Source organism: Tripterygium wilfordii, chromosome 15, assembly GCF_013401445.1.
Source record: "Tripterygium wilfordii isolate XIE 37 chromosome 15, ASM1340144v1, whole genome shotgun sequence".
Lineage (NCBI taxonomy): Eukaryota > Viridiplantae > Streptophyta > Magnoliopsida > Celastrales > Celastraceae > Tripterygium > Tripterygium wilfordii.
In genome coordinates, this window is record NC_052246.1 from 11,005,784 (window position 1) to 11,020,509 (window position 14,726).

The 14,726-nt window shown below is 36.0% G+C and overlaps 2 protein-coding genes across 2 annotated transcripts; both read right to left on the reverse strand.

Annotated features, from left to right (window-relative positions):
• Positions 1-1,252: 1,252 nt before the first annotated feature.
• LOC119979881 (aspartyl protease APCB1-like) lies at positions 1,253-6,032 on the reverse strand. Its single transcript, XM_038822502.1, has 8 exons — positions 5,847-6,032; positions 5,635-5,783; positions 2,885-3,002; positions 2,553-2,779; positions 2,258-2,479; positions 2,038-2,173; positions 1,486-1,558; positions 1,253-1,347 (listed from the first exon to the last, which is right to left on the reverse strand). The coding sequence occupies exons 1-8, from the start codon at positions 6,030-6,032 to the stop codon at positions 1,253-1,255; spliced, it is 1,206 nt and encodes a 401-aa protein (XP_038678430.1).
• A 2,699-nt stretch (positions 6,033-8,731) lies between these two features.
• On the reverse strand, positions 8,732-11,661 carry LOC119979882 (aspartic proteinase Asp1-like). The gene is made up of 6 exons (XM_038822503.1): positions 11,543-11,661; positions 10,063-10,287; positions 9,833-9,971; positions 9,369-9,569; positions 9,218-9,284; positions 8,732-8,826 (listed from the first exon to the last, which is right to left on the reverse strand). The coding sequence occupies exons 1-6, from the start codon at positions 11,659-11,661 to the stop codon at positions 8,732-8,734; spliced, it is 846 nt and encodes a 281-aa protein (XP_038678431.1).
• Between the last annotated feature and the right edge of the window lie 3,065 nt (positions 11,662-14,726).

The following is a 14,726-nucleotide window of genomic DNA, read 5'->3' on the forward strand; positions in this document are numbered from 1 at the left end:
TGGATTAATTCGAGTTTTCAACAACAAATCTAGTTGCTTTGAAGAATCAACATATGACATATTTAATCAATTGAAGGTGTTTGGTGATGTTTCTAAATTGTTAGTGCAAACAAAGAAATATATCTCCTTTACTTGGTGTATCAGTTTTTTGAAGTCAATATTGATTTTGCCTATGGCAACAATAAGTATAGATAGATGCTTTTCAGAATGAACATTGTCAAGACGAATTTAAGTAATCGGGTGAGTATCAGAAATCCACACCCCATATATGCCAATTATATTGTCCGCTTTGGGTTCTTATTCCCGTGGATACATCGAATTACCCTTACGGGTTTATTCCTCATGGACACAACAACTAAGCCTTGGTCAAAGTCACTTAAGCCCATGAAAATGCCTAATTGACATGTAAGGGTGGGCGTTGCCAATATAAACCCATTGGGGTCCCAATCGATGTGGTATATTTGTTCTTAACACTCCCTCGCACTTGTGGATTGGGTTATGCTAAACCCATCACGTGGAGTAGAGCTACGTCCACTATGACCGAATTGTTCCGATACCATCAAGAATGACAACTACCAATTTTATGGAAGGGGTTCCAATCCCTATATTCAACTAATTCAAATAGCGAGCTCCTCCCGTTGGGGTCACCTGTTGGGAGTGTTAACATATATAGATAAATCCAGTTCTTTGTCATCTACAACCGTTTTCTTGGAGGAGAACATCTCGTAGTAACTCCGCAGTTAAACGTGTTTCTACGAGAGCACTATTGAGATGAGTGATCTTCTGAGAAGGCAAAGCCATGGGGGTTCGATGTATCCATGGAAACGGACAACCCAAAGTGGACAAAGAAAATTCTAATAATGCATGAACAATTTTTAAATGATTGTGTTGTATGTTCCAAAGAAAAATAGTTGCTTGAAACTAATATTAATCATTTGTAATATGACGTTTATGATAACTCGTAGAGAACAATATAAAGATGTAACTTTTTTTTTTTTCAAGAATAAAGATGTAATGTTTTATTGCTTGAAACTATTATTAGTGATTATTTTTTAGTCATATAAATAACTCCAATTTTTTTTTGGGGACCGCTACCCTTAGTCTCCCATTGTTTAGTTGTGTCCTCAGTGAATTTAAATCCTGGATTCGTCCGCTACTAATAAAAAAGTAGGCTTTGAGATTTCCCTTAATGGATTTCCCCTTCAAATTGGAATACTTGCAATTAAACCAATGTTCTTGTTCTATAAATGGTTTAGTCAGTAGGGCGCACACTACAGTTCCAGGAAGTCCATCCGATACGATGATTGACATTATCATATATCACTAACTTGTCTTGCATTGAAACCGCTGAAAACAAACACGGAAGATCAATACAATTAATGAAAAAAAATTAAATCCAGGTTTAAGAACAATAAATTAACTAAAAATAATAATTTATTTCCTTTATAAAATTAATGTTCTTGTGTTTTAATTATTATCTCTTACCTCCTATCACATTCGTATTTTCTAGTCCTATTATGCTACCGTCCGCAATTCCCAAGCATACTCTTCCTTTCATCTGCAACAAAGACCTAATAGAATGTAAATAATGACATGTTTGGTAAGGCGTTGGATTCAGCGGTTCCGCTGTGCAGGCCACCGGTGTCCAACACCATACCAAACAACTCAGCGGCACTAGCCAAACCCTGGCTATTATTAAAATTAATTAATGGCTTCCGGAAATATCACTTACTTTGACAACTAATATAAGGTAATCTTGGAAAGATAAATTCAGCTCAACATCCATTACATTCGTGAAATTCAAAATCAACTTGTTGAAGTAGTTCTTAATTTTCTTGAACGATCGAATAGATTTGTTTCGATCACGCTTCCAACATACCGAAAGATCACCCTCAGGGTTTGCAGGAATCATTGGCGTTCCTTCTAGATTACCATTAATCTAGAAGATGAAGAATATATATATATATATATATATATATAAGAACATGAGTTCATGAATATATATTACAATTTTAAAGGAATTATACTTTGTCTCACCTGAGAAAGTGTGGTTTTGTAGGTAGTTTTGTTTAAGAAGGAAAAGGTTGAACCACTATCAAAATTGAATTGCAGATCTGTTACTTGAGTTGTACTTTTATCAAACAAGAGATTCACTGGTCCTGATGAGTATGTCCTGCCAATTTTGAAGATATAGATAAATCGTGGAATGTAGATGATAGAGAGAGTTTAATGAGATCGGATCGGTGATATATCTTACTCTGAGAGAGTGTTTGTGATTGGCGTCCAGGAAATTCCCGAAGGTGGTACAAGATCATCTCCTAAGAATAAAAACCCACCTCTTTTTCCAGTACTTAAGCAATGGCCAACCACTGGTTGTATTACACCCTGCAAATGCATTTGTGACAAGAAGCCAACTCGACCCCTATTTAAACCAAGGATTCCAGCTCCTTTGAAAACACCCGTCTGGTTATATCCACACCTACGCATCATCAGACTGAGTATACTACAAAAAAAAAAAAAAAAATCAATGGATATATATTTAATATACCCACCCGAAAACCAAAGGAGATTCAATGACGGAGCCATCTACAAGTTGCAGTGGAAATTGGTCTTTGACCAAATAACCATGAGTTGAACTTCGATCACCGTAACGAATAACATAGTCGCATCGATCCGTTGGTTCTTCACAATTGGGTTCATCTCCTTGGAGAAGAGCGCATATTGGATCCCCACATGGCACGACACTACCTTCCGGTGGCGTGTAAAGACGGTCCGGAGGCTTTAGTATACACAAGTAGCAGGTAGTGCTAGGTGAGGAAATTGTAAGTACAACTAATGAAGAAAACGTAATGCTACCATCATTCATCATTGTTTGTTTAATTACCAGAGTGCAACTCAAGCAAGGTCCGTCACATTGGACCCAAGTAAGGGCACTTCCAGTATCAACATTAAGTTCGAAAGACTTGGGTGGGTTGCCTATCTTGATGTTCGTGAAGTAGGCCCTGGACATTGAAAAGATGATCACTCATTAACTATTAAGCAAAGAAATGTAGCATGTTCGATCAAGGTATGGACTTACCCTCTAGGATAAACGCTCCCGGTGAGAGAAAAAAGAATGGAGGAGGGATCCAGGAGATTGTAATTAACAATGGTTCGACGGCTCCACGCAGACCTTTCAATGGTAATTGTGGAGTCATTGGCTATTGAGAAACAACCTTGAAAGGTTGCACACACCACCACCACCACCATTGTTATTGGTAGGGGCGGACTTGGCCGTTTGCATTCCATGGATGGATGCGCATGTGCCGTTTGTAAATGTGTCGGATTTTAGGGGACTATTCATTGCTTATTATCAGACAATCATTTATACACAAATATCATTTGAGGCTAATAATTGTCATTATGTGCATATACATAACCAAGGCCGAAACGCCAGCTAGGATTTGAACAGCAAAGATGCTAAAAGTTAAAAAGAATTTTGAAAAATCTTTGGGCATGAATATCATGTTGTTCTTTCTTCTCCCTTCTTGTTTTTTTGTTTATAAAAAAAATGGCGGGTAGCTCTAGAATTTAATACATGTCCTTATAGCAGGGCAGTATCTTCTACCGAATTAATCACTAACGGCTTGTTTGGATTGAAAAATGAAGGGTAGAGTAGAGTTAATGGAGAGAGAGTTATGTGAGGGGCGTTATGGGAGGGGAACTTCCTTGACTCACCATTATTTGGATAGAAGGTAGAGTGGATGAGAGTTAATGAGAGGTAAGATATGTTGTATGGGTCAAAAACCGTTGGCCCGAAATACTCGAGTATATGTTGGAAGGCCCAACGAAAGCCTTAGTTAAACCGCCCCAAGCATCCGTCTGGAAGCATGTCTAGTCCAAGTCCAAACGAAGCCCAATGCCCATGGCTGGAACGGAGACAAGAATAGGCATCTAAGGCCCAAAGCTTATGATGCCAAGGAAGTCCCAAATTGGGCCTGAGGCCCAATCTCAACCCAAATAGTAAGCTCGTTCGTACGGTCAACATTGAACAAGGTTTAGAGGATTGATCGGTTGTTATAGTTCTGTAGATCATAATGAGTTATTGGCCTTGGGTTAACGACAGCGAACGAACATGATTAATCCGTTGTTGATAATATTTGTTGGCACCGTAAACATACAAACTAACATACTTAAGAAAGAATCAACCCTTGAATCAAAACCATAATTGTGTGTTAATTAATTGAATGCTTGTGATATGATTACTAGGTGAAATCATTGTCCTAGTGTTCTTCTTGTATTGGATACAAAAATCTGAAATTTATTTCTTTGGTTGCTTATTTTATATACATAAATCATTCTTGGCCGACTATCATCTCTGAATTCTCTTAACTTTTTCTTCAATTTTGTCAAGCAAAATTCTTCATATTTACTCGACTCACTTCTGATTGTTGAGAGCTTACTCATATCAAGCCAAGCCAAGCTACATTACTTTCATTCTTGAAGCTATTTTTCACCATCTTCATCCTTTATTCAAGAATATTTTCTTGGTTGATTAAACTGAGTTTCCAGCACTTCTAAGGCTTCTTTCATTATCTATATTTCATCATTCAAGCCTTGAGTTAGCTGATTTTCGTGGGTTACTACACACCTCAAAGTTTCACAAACTCTAGCAACAAAAATCCCTCAAATCTGATGAGCTTATCACTTTCCATCCAGCTTTTCTAGAGCTTCAATTGAGCCCTAAACACTTTCAAATTCAGCTAGAAAAGAGTTACCATTGAGCCAAAAATTTACCTCACACCCGGCTGCCCTAAGAGCCAAAATCTGAGTTGTATTGATTGTATGAGTTAGTGTGATGCATTTTAAACTACACGGGTTGTAAAGTTTGGTGTTTGAGCTACAAAAACATCGATTGTAAGAGATTCGCATGACTCGGTTGAACAAGACACAGTGGAGTTTGAAATTCCCAAGTGGGACTTGGGAGTGGAGTAGGCTTGAGTTAAGTCGAATCATTATAAATCTCTAGCCTCTTTTACTTTCAAGCAATTTCAATTCTTTTACTTTCAAGCAATTTCAATGAACATCACATTTGCATATCATACACACTTGAAATTGGACATTTAGGTTGTTAGAATCTTAATTGTGTTTATCTCTCAAATCTGGTTGCATATTGATTATATCGGCTACATAGGGTTCAATAGCTCAGATCTGATTTTGTGAATGCTAGCAACATATTTAAGTGTTCTAGACATTATAAATGCATAGTTCGCCATCTAGTTGATTCTTGATTCTAGGATTGTTTGCCTTAATTGCTTGAAGTGTTGATCATTTACTTGTTCTTATTTGCTTGCTACCAAATTGATTGATTAATTTGTTCAAATCTGCCCTTACGAGTTCATTCGGCCATATTCGGGCGGGTTTTGCACTTAATTTGCTCGATTGGTTATTCTACTAGATTTATACATGTGCACTAGTACTCAATTTGGTATTTAGCTTCCTCTTAGGATGAAATTTCATAGAGTTCATTGAAATCGAAAAAGGAGTGACTTAGTCTAAATTTGATTAAGGACACAATTCACCCCCCTCTTGTGATGCCATATGATCTAACATAATATGCTCATTTTAATGGATGTCTGATATGTCGTGTTATACCAATACTCCGCCCCAAAAATAAACTCCTTCCACATTGTCTGCTCCTCATGGCAATAACACCTCAAATAATATTCAAGTGTCTTGCTCACGACCTTCGTTTGCCCATCTGTTTGGGGATGGTATGAGGAACTTCCCTTCAGCTTATTTCCCTGTAAAGCAATAATTCTTTGCTATAAGGAACTCATGATGAAGACTTTGGCTACACTACAGACCGTGAAAGGATGACGAAGTGAAATAAAGTGTGCACTCTTGCTTAATCGATCCACTATCACCAAGATTGCTCCATAACCTCGGTTGACAGGTAACCCATCGACATGTCTTCCCAAACTTTCTCCGGGATGGGTAGCGGCTGCAGTAATTCCATAAGAGCCCTCTAACCATACTTCACCTTCTGACATATATCGCATTCAATTACTAGAGTTTTCACTTCTTGAGTTGCTCTCCAAGTGATTGCCTTAGGAAATGATTCTCTTCCAGGAGACGATTCAACATATGTCACTTTGAGAGCATGCTCCATTGCCACAATTGTAACACTCAATAGATAACTTGTTAAAGCTTCCTCCTCCATTGCCACAACCACATCCCTTCCTCATCCTTTAAAGCCTCCACGACCTCTGCCTCTTCCAGGAGAGGATTCAACGTATGTCGCCTTGAGAGCTTGCTCTTCCTCGATAAGACTTGACATGCATTTCTCCATGCACCAAAAGTGAACTTTGCAATTCATCTATTGACATAGTGTCAATAACATTCGACTCTTTATTTGAACATACCACATAGTCAAACTTGGAAGTCATAGAGTGTAAGAGCTTCTCTATAACTGTCATGTCTTCTAGCTTTTTCCCATGGATTCTCATCCGATTTGCAACTAACATCATTCTTGCAAAATACTGATCAACAGTTTCTCCAACTTTCATGTGCGAAGAGCTTGCAGCTAAGCACACTTTACGCTAGTAGTGCCTTGATATTTTTTTTTAAAAAAAAATCTCAGATGTCTTTGGAAGTGTTCTTCTTGAGAATGGTCTCAAGAATAGCTCGATCGATTGCCTGAAATAGGAAATTTGTTACCTTCAGATCCTTCAGCTTCAGATCTAAAATTATTTTTGGTTACGCCTCAGTCAAAATTGTCCATTCTTTCACCTCAGGTATGCTTTCCTCAATGAGACCCTAGAACTCCTTCATTCTCAAGAAGTTCCCCATCAACATACTCCAATGATATGACCATCATTGCTAATGCACAATGAAGTCTGCTGCTTCAAGTAATCAGGTCCCTTTCGGAGTTCCGATACTAAATGTTAAGTATCAAGATCAGATAGAGCTCAAGATGATTGGGAGAATACTACTTTTCTACTTAATTCTGAAAGATATTTGGCTTCTAAATAGCCTTACAAAGAGAAAAAACTTGAGTGTAAAGACTACCCAATGGTAACAAGCCTAAACTGAAGGGATACTTCTAAAGACAAGTTCAAACAACCATATTCCCTACATACCACATTATTTGCAACAACAAGAAATATCATAAAATAAATACTCTCTCCGCCTCAATTTATCTGTCATCTTTTGAAAATCCAACTTTTTAAGGACACATGATATAATGCAATTAAACTACACAAGATAACTATATTATTTCAAATTTACCCTCATAGACTTAAAATAACTTTTTTTTTCCCTTCAAGTTTGGTGTTTTAAAGTAAAGGCTAATTTTGGAATACATTAGCAAAATTAGTAATTAATGAAGAAAAGTGATACTAATTTTGAGACAGCCCAAAACGTCTCATATTTGGTTAACCTTTCCAATTTCCATGGTCAATAGTCATTTCCTCTCTCTCTCTCTCTCTCTCTGTGTCTGTGTGTCATTCATGGTACATCATCGTCACATCCTAACAGGTGGTACCTTCAACATTTCACAGCAGAGAAACAAGAAAAATATTCCCACCATTGGAGGCCTATTCAAGCTTTACCTTTCACTATTCATAGGATGGTGTCATGATAAGAAGAGACCATCCCCCACCAAGGCTAACACACAACACAACATTGAAGCAATTGACATATCTGACGAGGTGTGTATATACACACACACATTATACACAGGGGCGGAACCAACATCGGATATTAGGAGACGAAACTTTGTGCAAGGTTGCTGCCCCCAAATTTTTTTTTTCTGGTTCTATATATATAACTTTTCAACATTAAGATAAAAGTCAATGCTAGTGTTATTAGTCTATACACCAAATTATACTTTGTCACAACTACACCACAATCTCATGGAACCCTACAAATGCATCACTAATTTTTAAAAATTTTTATACCTTATCAAATGACTCTCTTTATGATTAATCTTTTATTGGGTTAATGTAGACATGTATCATCATCATTTGTTGGATAATCTTTTAGACTTACTTATTTAATTGGGTCTTCATTTTATTAATATTTTTTTATTAATGTATTATCCTAAACTCATATTATGTGACCTTTTATTCGGTTAAGGGAGACATTTCTTGAATAACTTACATGATTGTACATATATGTTTTGAAGTGTATAATCTATTAGAAGGAATTTGAATTGTGAAGTAATTTGTATTCTTGCCTAGAGCTGGACATAGGTTGGATTTACCTGCATACCGACTCGATTTTCATGGTCGATAATCAACCACAAACCGACAGACTGTTGATTGTAATATATTGGGTGAGAAAATAGCAATTTATATTTGTACTTGTAATTTATGGACTAAAATGTAGATCTATTAGATCCAACCACTGTTGGTTGGGCTTGTAAGCAAATAATCTTGAAAAGAAATATACTGAAAATGAATCATACGATGGAACCGGGCTTTCACTACAATACCCAACAGATTGGGTCACGCCTCAAATTGGAGAATACAATGGGCCAAACAAAAGGGGAAATGGGCCAACTGGGCCCCTTTTTATTTATTTATTTTACTAATCCTTCCACTTAAGGAGTATTATAGATTTTTCGATCAACAATCCATGCATAATATATATTTATATATATATATATAAAAGATATTAAGTCTTGAAACTAGTATTGATATGTATTATTCTTTGTGAATATCTATCTGCTTGCTCTGATATAATGATTTTAGGCCATGGCGTCCATCTCGCAGTCACTGGAACTCCATCCAATGCGATGTTTGACATTATCATATATCACCAATTTATCCTGCATTGAAATGGCTGGAAGAAACAAGGCCATGGTGAGCAAAATTAAATCATAGTAGAGGCACAACATCAAATCTAGCTATTGTTGTTTTATCATTGAAAATGATAAGAATCCCAAAGCAATTTGGTATCCTAATTGTTGAGTGGTATCCACACGATTCAACTTTTAAGTGCACACAACTTAGGAACTTGGATAACTTGGGATACAAGATGCTGGTGTTGAAAATCCCGAGCCCTACACGCATCATAGATATCGTCCGCTTTGGACTTAACTAGAGAAAATGCTTATTATGTGTGGTAGAGACTTGGACAAACTTAACTTATATATTAAATGGTTGGGTGAAATGTGATATTTTTAAAAGCTGGGATCCCTATCTTCCCTATCATAAATGTAATAATCATTTACCTCCAATTAAATTTGGATTTTGGAGTCCAACTTTATCACCATTTGCAATCCCCAAACACACTTTTCCCTGCATTGAAAGTATTCTGTGTCATCTATTGAAGTTAGATTCTATGGCTTTGTATTAAAGTTAATGGAGACAATGAATAATTACTTCGATTAATATGAGATAAGCTTGGGGTGGTAAGTCCATGTCAACATCTTGTAGATTTGTGAACCTGAAAGTCAAGTTCTTGAAGTACTTTTTAACCCGATGTAAGGACTGAATAGCGTTGTGTTGTCTCCAGCATATTGAAAGTTCTTTACTTTGTATATGTGCAGGAATCATGGGCTGTCCTTCTAGAGCTTTGTTAATCTGAAAGATAAATAGATAAAATCATGAGTTCATGATTTTAGTTTGAGGAAAATATCAGAAATCTCAGCCCATTCAAATGATAAACATTAATATTGTTCGTTTTGGATTTGTTTTTCTGTGTCATTGGCTGTTGAACTTGAGCCCAAAAAATAACTCGTTATTTGAGAGATGCTTGGAATTCTCTTACAAATCCACAACGTTTGGTGCTCTCTAAGCGATATATATGATATTACAAGTGACAGAAAAAAGTTGTTTTATTTTACCATATTAAGTGTATGTTCGTAGTTGGGCTGGTTTAGGAAAGATAAAGCACTTCCACTATCAAAATCTAATGTAAGTCCCTTTACTTTAGTTGGATTTCCTTCGAATAAGAGATCCGCTGGTCCGGACAAGTAGTCCCTACTGAATAACACATGAAGAAATATAAGAAGCTAATTTTACATAAACGATGATGGACGAAGATGCTTGAATCAAGGTAAGTTATGAATCTCACTCTTCGTAATAATTGTTTGTGATTGGTGTCCACGAGACTCCTGAAGGAGGAACATGATCATCCCCTAAGAATAAAAATCCACCTCCTTCTCCACTACTTAGACAATGGCCAATCACATTATGTACTAGACCCTGTGAATTCATTTGCGACAAGAAGCCAAGTGAGCCCCTGCTTAGGCCGAGGATTCCTGCCCCCCTAAATTCTCCGATTTGTTTGTACCCACACCTGCAATTTCCACTTATTGGAATGAAATATAGTTATAAAACTATGGATGGAAACATGGAAATATAGTTTACCCACCCAAAGACCAAAGTAGAATGGATAGCTGAGCCATTTGTAAGTCGCATTAAGAAACTGTCTTTGACAAGATAACCATGAGTTTTAGCTTTATCAGCAAAAAAAACAACATACTCGCATCGGTCAGTTGGGTTTTCACACTTGCGTTGTTCTCCTTGGACAACAACGCACAAGGGATCTTGACATGCCACAATGCTACCTTCTGGCGGCTTGTACAAATGTCTCTGCGTCTTCGGTGGATGTATGATTTGAGTTATATGATGATAGTATTAATGAAATGCAACTTGTATTATGATTATATTGTTCTTGTTTTTCTATTTTCTAGACGGATTTTGTGACTCTCTAAGTGGTATTAGATTTGTGGTTTCATAATTAATTAAGAGCATTTGTTTGGCAGTCATGGATTTAATTATGTGCACATTTTGCCACATAAGTATAACGTTTGATAAAGTAAAATGGATAAAATCCATAGAACTAAAATCCAAAATTAAAAAAAAAACTAAGAATAAAATCCAAAAAATTCATATACTAAAAATAAGTATATGATCCAAGGAAAAAATTCCATAAAAGTAAAATCCAAAAAAAAAATCCATAAAACTAAAAACTAAGTATAAAATCCAAGGAAAAAATCCATACATATAAGAACAAAACTAAGTATGTAGCATATACAATTTGTATCATTATAATTAACAATCTTTAATCACTTCAAAGATGAAGAGTTTAGAACGCCACGTAGCATTAACCAATAAAAAAGAAAAAAACCAAAACAATTTTATTATTCCAAATAGCACTTATTGGATTTGGATTCAATAATATCATGACCTATTAAAAATAATAACCTAAAAAAGGTATCATTATGAATAGTAATTGGATTATGACACTATAATCTCATTGCAGATTTATATATGATCCTTGATTCAATGATGGTAAAACTACTATAGATTACCAAATTGCAGTTCTCGCAAGCTCCTTCACATTGCACCCAAGTGAGGTCGCTGCCAGTATCGACTTGAAGCTCAAAAGGCCTCGGTGGTTTGCCTATATTGATAGTAGTTAAATACGCCCTGCAGATAAGTATAGTGTGTATATATATATATATATATATATATATATATATATGATCAGTCATAAGAACAAAATAAATAATAAGAAAGAACATAAGTAATTATATCATGTAACATACCATCTAGTATCAATATTTTCACTTAGACGAAAAGCAATAGAGCTGGGACTGGCTTCTGAGAAATAGCCTTGAAACATTGCATACAACAACATCACCACCACCACCACCATCTTCGTCATCATCGGGTGCTGTGGACGACTAATTAGGGTTTTGCTTCCATGACTTTGAATGATATATATGTATATATATAGGAATGGCAAGGAAGATCATTAGCTGAATAAGATGTTAAATTGCAAGAATTCTTTGTTTCTTGTGTTCGTCGGAGTTGCAATGAATCAAATACTAATTCCAAAAAAAGAAAAATGCAAATTAGATAAAAGCCTAAGTTTTTCTCGTTCTCGTTCTCATTCTTGTGCTCATGATTCTTGTTCTTGTTCTCATAATTATTGATATTACAATATTTTACATGTTTTTATACTTCCAATTTACATTTTTTTTTTGTCTCAGTTTAATTGAATTGAGCATTGATATTATCTATCTAATACTCTTGATTTTTTTTTGTTTTTTCAGGTATAGTAATAGGAAATGGTTAAATTAAGGGGCCAAAATCCGATTAATTTATCGGCAAATCCCATTTTAATATCCAATACACGTCTATTGGACCCCACAACTAATTAGTTTTGCTGTCCATGACTATGAATGATGTATGTATAGACAAACATTGTTGTTAGGAACATATTGTCCCACATCGGTTGGGATGCCACTAATTGAATGGTATATATGGACAAAACTCACTCCTTATTTACAACAAGACATTCTTCCAAGCATAATGAGTTTGGTTTTGTTCCATTAGTAGCTGAGCTTTAACTCAGTGAGTTTGTAATTTCGGCTTTTAGTAGCTGGGTTTGGGAGAAACAAAGCTGTGCGGACACGATATATCTTTGGAAACTGAACAACCCAAAACGGATAATATTGTTGATATGTATGGGACGGACAATATTGTTGACATGTATGAGGGTATAGATTTCTAATAATAGCTTTAGGTTTTTCTTGTTCTCATCAGTTGTCGTTCTTGTTCTTATTTTCATCATTATGTTAAATTGATAATGAGACCAATAAAATGCAATGAAATATTGTTACGTTTTTTTTTTTGTTTGTTTTGTTTGTTTTTTTTTAATGTTTTTGATTGTAGTTTCTAAGAGCATTGATCATAAGACTCGATAGGACTTTGAGATTTGCGGTGATAAGTTTGTGATTTCGACTTTTAGTAGTTGAGTTTGAGAGAAACAACGCCGTGCGGGCACAATATATCTTATAACTCTATTAAAACTTAAAAAGCCCAAATTCCACGAAGCTTCTTGAATCCACTTTCCTTCCGTCTCTACCCCTCTTACGACGATCTGTGTTTCCAAAGCTTAGGTCGACCAATTTATGTTTGATTTATCATATCAAATTTAGCTGATTCTTCTTCTGGTTTGGTTATATATCTGACTCTTCTTCTCTCTCATTTTGGTGGGTTTGCTATATAGTTGAGATCTGATCAGATTTGGGTGGGGGAGTTGGAGTCAACCGCCGGTGTCTCGGTGGTCTCCTCGCCGAACAATCTTCGCTTGGTTTCCGCAATCTTGCCAACTGATGCTCCTGCTTCCTCCGTTTCCCACGGTGCTTCGCATTATCATCAACGGCGATCTCGAAGATGACTCATCAGAGATGTTGATTGTCTTGACGGCTGGAGCTCCTCTATGGTAAACATGGTGGTGTCTTTGAGCACTTTGTTACTGTGAACACGAGGACAAGAAAATCCACGAAAAAGACCATATAGGCTGAGCAAAGAACTTGTTGGAGAGCCGCCATGTGGGTTGTATTGTATTGAATTGAAGATTGTGGATTCCAGCTGAAAGATCCTCGAAAAAGAATAATGGTTTCATGCTTGGATTGCCCTGAGTTCAGCGTCGTCTTCATGGTAATTGTTTATTTAGGGTTTTTATTTGAATTTTTAGGGAATTTTTGAGGTGCCATTATTTAGGTTTTTTGTTTAAAATGTGAGTTGGCATTTTTATTTGTTTACCTTTGATAGCTCTCATGCCACATAAGCAAAATGTAAATGCTTTTAATGGTCAATGCGACACATCAGCGCGTTGATTGTCTAAATCTTGAGAATCTGCTCAAGTGGTCAAAGTGAAACAAAAAAAAAATGGATGATTGATTTGAACGTTTGATCAAAAAATCTAGTCACCTTCGTTTTTAATTGAAGACATATGTTTCATGGGGAAGGAGAAAATACCGTACCATATATTTCATAGTACGTGAGCATTGTATGACCTCTAAGATAAATGAAGATATTGATGTCGACCTTCATTGAGTGTGAGACCGTTGAGGTTAATTATTTGACCTCAAATGAGTACTCTTATAACTTATGTGTGTTTCTCAAGATTTTTGGTTTGATACTTGTTATTTTAAAATGTTGTCAATAATAATGAATGATTCCATCTAATGAAACATCTCCAGATAAGCAAGTTGAACTGAAGATTAAGGGATTCTAGATGAAAAAAAAAGATAATTTCTTATGTCATATTATCATTATATTCACATGTCGACCAATTATGATTATTCTTAGTGATAAGTCATAATTGTGAATATAAACAATGAAGATGATGTGATCATGAAATATATGAATATGACTAAATGATATAGGGTGCTGCATACAAATTCTACTAATTGAAGTTGTTGAAGTATTCGAACAACTATATATTCTTAACAGATGTATAGCTATGAGCTTTCGAAGTATGCTAGTCGCACGAGTTGTTTGTAAGTATGAACCTCGAAGTGAAAGTAGAGATATGTTTGAGCCCATCATGGTTGAGTGTGAGATGTTGGCACGACTAGACTTGGCTAGCCATGGTGCACTTGGAGTGAGCACCCAAGATGGGTCAACTCACTCCAAGGAGGGATTCCTAACTACCATGGGCAAAAGAACGAATTTCAACCCAAGAAATCTCTCTCAAGGCTTCCTCTCTCTCTCAAGGACGGTCGAACAACTGGTGGAAGTAAGGTATGATTTTATACTATGCTTTAGACCATCAATACTAAGATCTTGACCATGAAAATTCGTTTTTCCATGAATATATGGATGTAATTACATCCTTCAGATAAGAAGAAATAATTAGTTAAGGAGGTGAGGGTGAAGATAGCTATTATCTTCATCTTTCTAATTATAACGGATTATGCTAATTAAAGACCTCAC

Excerpts from the sequence above, each read along its gene's own strand:
- LOC119979881 (XM_038822502.1), bottom strand. The coding sequence starts at position 6,032 with ATGTCAGAAGGTGAAGTATGGTTAGAGGGCTCTTATGGAATTACTGCA. Across the intron at positions 5,784-5,846 it reads CACTTCGTCATCCTTTCACG|GGAAATAAGCTGAAGGGAAG; the intron begins GTCTGTAGTGTA and ends ATTGCTTTACAG. Across the intron at positions 1,348-1,485 it reads AAATACGAATGTGATAGGAG|CGGTTTCAATGCAAGACAAG; the intron begins GTAAGAGATAAT and ends GTTTGTTTTCAG.
- LOC119979882 (XM_038822503.1), bottom strand. The coding sequence starts at position 11,661 with ATGACGAAGATGGTGGTGGTGGTGGTGATGTTGTTGTATGCAATGTTT. Across the intron at positions 10,288-11,542 it reads GAAAATATTGATACTAGATG|GTGTGGGTACAAACAAATCG; the intron begins GTATGTTACATG and ends TGGAAATTGCAG. Across the intron at positions 8,827-9,217 it reads AAATCCAAATTTAATTGGAG|CCATTTCAATGCAGGATAAA; the intron begins GTAAATGATTAT and ends TGTTTCTTCCAG.